Raw genomic sequence first — 7,891 nt, 5'->3', positions numbered from 1 at the left:
CTCTAAGTTGGCTGAATATTATCCAAAATGCCCATAATATCATATTGATAGAAAATTTCTTTTCATATAAGGTGAACGATGTTGATGCATCTTATTTTGTGAGACAAATTATTCTAAAATAAGTTAAATTATATGTTTAGCCATGAGTTCAAATAACTCGGATGTATCAGTCTCATTTTTATGCCTTACATCCTCATTTTCTTCGAGAACTAACTACTGAGTATCTAAAATCTTATTCCTAAGAGTTTAATATAGATCTCCCTTCATAGTCCACCATTTGATTCTCGGTCTAACATGATCTTTGTTTCTCTGTTTCTATTCTTAAGACAAAGATATAAGATAACAACTTATATTTTGGGTCGTCAGGCATTCTTCTGGTATGACTTTACAATTTTTACAATTACCTAGTTCTTGTCTCCTTAAAAAAAAAAGTAATCAATTTGATTTATATTATGTCATTCCTAAATGTTATTAAATGACTCTCTATCTTCTTACATAAAGTATTATTATTCCAAGATCACTAGCTAAGGAAAAATCTAGAATAGAAACCCTTAAAATTTTTTGAACCCCAAAGCCATGACTTCCATGAACCCTCTCATACCCAGTGACAAATCCAAGGGTGGGTGGGTGGGTGCGACAACCCCTCCCAACCCCAATTTATTAATTTAATTGACTAAGAACCTACAAATAATTATATTTATCACCTTCCTCTATAAAGTTTTTTTGCCCCTCCAACCTCCATTTTCTGGCTCGGTCCCTATTCATACCCAACTCTATCATTACCTACGTAACCATTTAAATCTATGTCTAAGAAGATCTTTTTCTCACGAGAGATCCTACTAATTACATCTCCTAGAGAGTCCTAATTCCTTCTTAGTCTCATCATTTAATCCCACTTGCGATGTATATGCACTAATAACATCAACGATATCTAGTTCTAAGGCTAAAGTGATACTCAAAATCCTATCTTCGAACCTCCTAAGCGCAACAAATGCATCCCTATATCCACCAGTATTTTCACTCATTTTTCTAGTTTATTTGTTCCTAAAAAGTGAGAATTTTGAAACATTCTCCTAATTTCTCAATGTTGCTTCCCTTCCACTTTCTCTCCTAAAGACGAGCTATATTTATCTTCCTTCTTTGCATGACATCCCTAACTCTATTGACTCTACCGTCAATGTCCCTGTTTCCAAGAAGTTGATCTAATCTTCATAATTCTAGTCTGAACTAGCTTCTTTACTAGCCTCTGTTCAGTAAGGTGCGAGAACATTTGCCTATTTATCACTGCAACCGGCTGCTGTTGCGCATCGCCTTCTCATTCGACACTACACCCGAGCGTAGATGAGCGCGTCACTTAAAGCAAGCAATGACCTAGCGTTTCACGTTAATATGTTTGAACTAGTATCCATGTGTAGAGGTGTGACTCAATATTTGGTTGGCTCACAAGCCTAACACCAACGATAATATATTTTTTACAGTGTTAGGCTATCACCGACATAACACCAACACTCCTCCTATATCTGGGTTTGTGATCGACTATCCAAACAAATCAAAGAAATTGAAAATCATCAATTTGAAGTTTCTCATTAAAACTAGTAAAAGATGCACATGCAATTATTATTTTTAATTTGATCAAATAATACTAAATATTAACACGAAATTATTTTCGATTTAGAAAAGTTTTTCGATTTAAAAGGGAAGTTTTGTTTTGATTTTTTTCTATTTAAAATATGGAGTGACTTGAAAAGATTTTTAGTGGGGTAAGAAGGGTAATTATGGAATTAAATATTTTGGTGTCTCAAAGTTAGTTATTCTAAGTCCCTCACACTTAATAGAATAGTATAGATTATCAATACAAATGCAACATTAATGAATCGTGTCAATAATATTATTTTCCCGAAAAATACCTCTATTAATGTTTTTTCAACGTAAATGCACTAATATCCAAAATTATTTAAATCTTATCCAACACATAAATGATCATATCCCTGATTAGGATACCAATCAATAATGATGGATAAAAACCCTTTGTTATCATCATACATCATATCCATCATATCCGATCAGGATCGGACTATCATCATGCGTGATAAGTAGTATATCGGAAGATTTCGGTATTCCAAAAATTCGAATTAATAAATATATTGTTAATTAATATATACCAGTTACTTGGTGCATGCGAGTGATTGTACAGTCGTTGACTCGTTTATTTGAATACACTTCTCTAATATTTTTTGTGTTATTAATTAATATATACATTCTTAATATTATGACTAACAGAATAAAATGTAAAAGTATCCGTTTGGATAAATATTTATAAAATATTTTGTTTAATGTGTGTTTTTTTAAAAAATATATAAAAATATTTTAAGAGGTGTTTTAAGGACAAATATGTGTTTTGACAATTATTCGATAAAAATGTTTTTACAATAAAAAAAACTAGTATATTTTGATTTTCATCATTGACTTCATTTATAAAAACATCAGAAAACAAATCTAAATTGTTAGCTATAATTGAAGAAAAAACATTTTACAAAAATCTTATACACACATGTTTTAAGTTTTTCACGTATAAAACACTAAAAATATTTTTAAAATATCCGTCCAAACGGTTATTATAAAGGTTTTTGTCCTTCCTAGAAGAATTTACAGACACGGATAAACAACTAGCACTATTTCATTTGTCGAATTATGCTGGAATTAATTGTTGGTAATATTTGACTGTATGTAATTTTGGGTGCTCATTTATCAGACGGATTTGTAGAATACTATATAAGAGCATACAATGTCCGACGATAGCGTCTGATTTATTCCGCCAACCCAGGGTTTTTTTTAAAACTAATTTAAATTTTAAATTTTTTTTCAAAAATAATGCAAAAAAAGAAGTTTTGCAAAATTACGGCAAACCGTGCTTTGTAAGCACGGACGCTGCACACGTGGAGCAGCGTCCGTGCTTTGTAAGCACGGATTGAAGTCCACGTTGGCTTATTAGCGACGGTTTTCAAACCGTCGCCGATTCAAAAGTTGCGACGGTTTTGTTAAAATCGTCGCTATATAACAACACCGTCGCTATATTTGTCGTGAATAATAATATTGACGGCGTGCGATTAATGTACGCCGTTAATGTCCAAACATGATGTTTTTAAAAATATTTTACTATTAACACAGCGCACATAAACATGCACGCCGTTGATAATACTATTAACGACGGGTCTTTATTGTGCGCTGCGAAAATTGCATATGTTATTAACAGCACACATAAATGCATGCCGCAGATATTACTATCCACAGCGTGCTTTTAATGCACGCTGCAGATAGTACTATGCGCAGGGTGCTTTTATGCACGCCATAAATCGGATCTTATTGTAAATGGAGATACATGCTCTTGTCTTGTCATGGAGATACATGCTCTTTAATTTATTGTGATGGATCATGGCCTTCATGGACCCCTATTGTAAATTCGCCCAGAGTGGGTAGATATATATAATCCCATAGTGGTTACCAAATTGGTTTACCAACTCTTCGGACATGTTTCTTATTATAAAGTAAAACATGCGTGTTTGTTTTCATGCTAAAACTACGTATGCCGCATACAGATATTAATTAAATATTATGTTCATTCATTATATGTACAGTAACTGTTTTGGGTATTTAATACATCGATCTCGTGCTATCTTAATTACTTTTTAAAAAAAATTGAAAAAATTAAATTGTATATTGTAGATTATAATTTACATCTCACTAAATTTTATATATTAAATGATTTTATATTATATATATATACATATATATATATATATAATATATGATCTAATCATGAGAACATCAACCCGAGCTGGCATGTCTTCCATCATTTTGCACTGTAATTGCTTTATAAGCAAGGAACTTTTTTATCCTTAACTTTTACTATTCAAATATACGACTTTTCATTTCTTCAACGAATTTGCCGATACATAAAATCAAGTATCCATAACGTTATATCTTTTCCTTAATCAAAAATATTTGTTTCTTTAATGAAAAAGAAATGTTTATTTATGTAACTAACTAAATACATTGCATTCATATTTGTTAAAATCAAAAGAAAAATATTAACCGAATTAGGGATGACAATGGATCGGGACGGGACAGGGCGAGGTGGGAGCAAGCTTGCCATCCTCATTCATGTCCCCGAATTTTATCCCTACACCATCCCCAAATCCCCGAAACCGAGGGGATTAAATCCACATCTCTGTCTTCATTAATGTTTCAAAACTATTAATATAGCAAGAGGATGTGAGTACGAGGATTCTCCGAACCAAAACTTATTATTATTAGTGATAATATTAATATAAATATTATTAATATTAATATTTTTATAAATAATAATAATATTATTTTCGGATCGAGTTAGGGGATGTGGATAATATCCTCATACCAGCCTCGAATTATTTCGGATATTTTAAAATATCTCCGAACTCGAACTCGAAAAAATCGAAGATCTCCGTCTCCGTTTCGAGTTTTTCCTACAGGTCCCCAAACCCGTGAAGAAAATTGTCATCCCTAAGAAGGGTTGATTACATCCTACATGTAAGGGCGCTACCCCTATGACAGAATCAAGGACTCAAATTTAGCCACACATACATGGGGTCCACTAATTTTTTTAAAATCACATATGTGTGTGAATCTTGTCCATTCAAATCATGTGAGGGCAGTGTCCCCACATATAACATCGACCTAACCCCTAAAAAGAATGTACGTAAAACTATAAATTTAAGGCATGGTTGTCGGCGTAAATTGTAGTGTCATATTTAAGTTTTAATTGTCTTATACATTTATACTTAATACAAAAAAATTTAAGTGCATAATATATAAATCTTAATTATTACGCAATAATATGTATAGGATTAGGGATGTAAACGAACCAAACCGTTTGTGAGCTATTCGAAGCTCGATTCGATAAAAGCTCGTTTGAGCTCGTTTAATGATGCTCGTTAAGATAAACAAACCAAACTCAAGTTTTCCAGTATTCGGCTTGTTAGCTCGTGAACATGTTCGTTGGTAAGTTCATGAGTAATCTTTTAGATGAAAAAATAATAGTTTTGATATTTGATTTATTGATTTTGCATATTATTTATGAAATATATAGAAAAATCTATTAAATTTATTTATTATAATAAATTTACAAATTTTAATAAGAATAATATATTTTTCTTTAAATATATAATTTACTTTTTAATTAATTTAATGAAATTTAAATATATAATTCATATTTATTAAGCTTGTTTAGGCTCGATAAATGCTTGAATAAACTCGTGAGACATGCATATATTCGTTAAATAAAGCTCGAGCTCGGCTCGATTATAAACGAACCAAGCTCAAACATTCAAGAGTTCGGCTCGGCTCGGTTCGATTACATCCCTATATAGGATGCAATATTCAATTTACCATATTGATTTTGGTTTTTTTACCTCAAAAATATTAAGAAACTTTAGATAACTTCTAGAAATTCAAACTTCGTCCTTTATTGAACATGCCAAGTGAAATTAAATTCTTACATATTTTCAAAAAATTATTAAAAATATATATTACATCTTAATATTTTTTTAAAAAATTTCTTAAAAGATAAATCAAAACAAGTATTATCAATTGCTGACTACTAATTGGACAAAAGAATAAATTAATCATTTCTTGGGTGCCAATTTGGATTTAATCTTCTCGATCTCCTTTGTCCCAACCTGGAAGGCCTTGGTCAGAACATTATCCGGCACCGGCGGCGAAGCTGCAAACAATGTGGCGGCGATGGACTGCGTGCCGGGGAGCTGGCTGTTGAACGCCGCGATCGCCGCCGCAGCAACCTTGCCATTGTTCCTCTGGAAGTGGACCAGACCTCTGGGGAAAACAAAGACCTCCCCTTTCTTGATAGTCTTGGAGAAGAGGACATTGGCGGTGGTGATGAAGCCCACGTCAATTTCTCCCTCGAGAACGAACACGATCTCGGTGGCGCGTGGGTGCGTGTGAGGCGGATTGAGACCGCCCGGGGCGTAGTCGACGCGTGAGAGGGACACGCCGAGTGTGTTAAGACCCGGAATCCTCATCACATTAGCGGCGTTGACCAGCGACCCAACGGAGTTGTTGACGACTCCGGGCTTAGCTAGGCCGGCGAAGAAGAAGTCCTCCGCCGTCACGTTTGACTTACAAGCAAATCCATTCAATCTTACATCTGTCAGAATTGCCTCTTTATTAACTCGAAAACGACGATGAACGAAAAATATACAAATCTTAGCTGAAATTCAAATGAAAAATTCACAAACTAATGATGGGTGAATTCAAACAAAGTACCAGAAGTAAGATCAGCAACACAGATATCTTGAAGCAAATCTGGATCAGCAGAAGCTTTGCTGGTTAACATGATTACGGCCATGATTACCAGTATCCCTCGGCACATAACAGCAGAAGCAGCAGCCATTGCTAGATTCGATCGTGTCACAGTTTAAAAACAAAAATTCTTGAAAAGGATGTAATTATAAGCAAGGAGAAAGTGCTGAAGTTGGAAGAATGAATGGATGTCTTTCTTTGGGTACGAATGGATAGATTATATAGAATCTAAAAGTTTGTAGGTGAAGTGGCGTGAACATGTTGCCTGCTTCGTAAACCCAAAGTTACTTAAAAATATTAGATTTCAACATAGAAATTCAACTTTATTATGTGATATTTGCTTAATAAATATAATCTAGACCTTAAGCTAATCCTACGCCATTGTTTGCATTCTAAAACGTTTATTCTAATTTATAAATCTATATTTATTGTATATATATATATCGAGTTCTCTAGTGAGCTTTACGAGGCCGAAAATTATTGGAGTAGATATATTGTGAGACAATATCACATATCTTTATATGTGAAACGTGCCAAATCTGTACATATTTATAATAAAAAATAATAATTTTGACATAAAAAAATAAATTTTCATGGGTGGCGTAAACAAGAAACGCATTTCACAATAACTAGGGATGGCAATTTACTCCGAACCCGTTAGAGGATCCGATACCCGACCCGAATAGAAGAGGGTATGGAGGGATTTTTAAACCCGATTAAATAATTGGGTAATTGGGTATGTGGATTTTCGGGTTCGGGTATGGAGGCGGGTTTGATATAATCCGACCCACACCCGACCCGAATACCCGTTTAAATTAATATATATAAATATATATATGTATGTATATATGTATATATATAGTGATTATATTTATTTATATTAAAGATTCATTTTCTCAAATCTAAGTAAATCGATACTTTTTCTTTTCTCTTCTCTTTCACTTTCACTTTTACGTTTCAAGGTTTTACCACTCTTTGATTTTTCATTCAATTTCTCATCTTCTCCGTTGAAAAGTTTATTCCATGTTTGAGTTTAAAAATTGAAAAATACTTTATTTTTGTTGAATTGCGTACTTTTGTTTAACTAATATAAACTATTTTTAATATTTTGTTATTTTTTTATAAAGTTTATTTTGCAAATTTTTATCATTAATAATTTTCTTATTGTTCATTTAAATAATTTTTTAAATATTCATAACTTCATTGAAACAATTTAAATTGAAAAAATTCAATTGTATGCGATAATAGTGTATTTGGGTAGGGTAAGGGTATCCGATAATCCGATGAGTATGGGGATGAAGATGAAATTCAATACCCGATGCGTATGGGGATGGGGATGTGGATGAATTTAATAAATGGATATGGAGATGGATGTATGAAATCCGACTCATACCCTACCCATTGTCATCCCTAACAATAACCATGAGAACGTCTCATCTGATTTCAATTTTATTTTAATATATTTTACCATTGATTGAACTTAAATTATTTAATTCCATCGTTTGCAGATTTGAGTAGATTTAGAATGCATAAAAAT

The 7,891-nt window shown here is 32.8% G+C and overlaps 1 protein-coding gene across 1 annotated transcript; it reads right to left on the bottom strand.

The window, feature by feature from the left end:
- Nucleotides 1–5,590: 5,590 nt before the first annotated feature.
- Nucleotides 5,591–6,580, bottom strand: LOC142519312 (germin-like protein 5-1). The gene is made up of 2 exons (XM_075622283.1): nucleotides 6,319–6,580; nucleotides 5,591–6,199 (listed from the first exon to the last, which is right to left on the bottom strand). The coding sequence occupies exons 1-2, from the start codon at nucleotides 6,443–6,445 to the stop codon at nucleotides 5,661–5,663; spliced, it is 666 nt and encodes a 221-aa protein (XP_075478398.1). The 5' UTR covers nucleotides 6,446–6,580; the 3' UTR covers nucleotides 5,591–5,660.
- Between the last annotated feature and the right edge of the window lie 1,311 nt (nucleotides 6,581–7,891).

Source organism: Primulina tabacum, chromosome 11, assembly GCF_025594145.1.
Source record: "Primulina tabacum isolate GXHZ01 chromosome 11, ASM2559414v2, whole genome shotgun sequence".
NCBI classification, from domain to species: Eukaryota; Viridiplantae; Streptophyta; class Magnoliopsida; order Lamiales; family Gesneriaceae; genus Primulina; species Primulina tabacum.
Note: the sequence above shows the minus strand (reverse complement) of the source record. Positions and strands in the feature narration are given on the sequence as shown.

Excerpts from the sequence above, each read along its gene's own strand:
- LOC142519312 (XM_075622283.1), bottom strand. The coding sequence starts at position 6,445 with ATGGCTGCTGCTTCTGCTGTTATGTGCCGAGGGATACTGGTAATCATG. Across the intron at positions 6,200-6,318 it reads TGTTGCTGATCTTACTTCTG|ATGTAAGATTGAATGGATTT; the intron begins GTACTTTGTTTG and ends CAATTCTGACAG.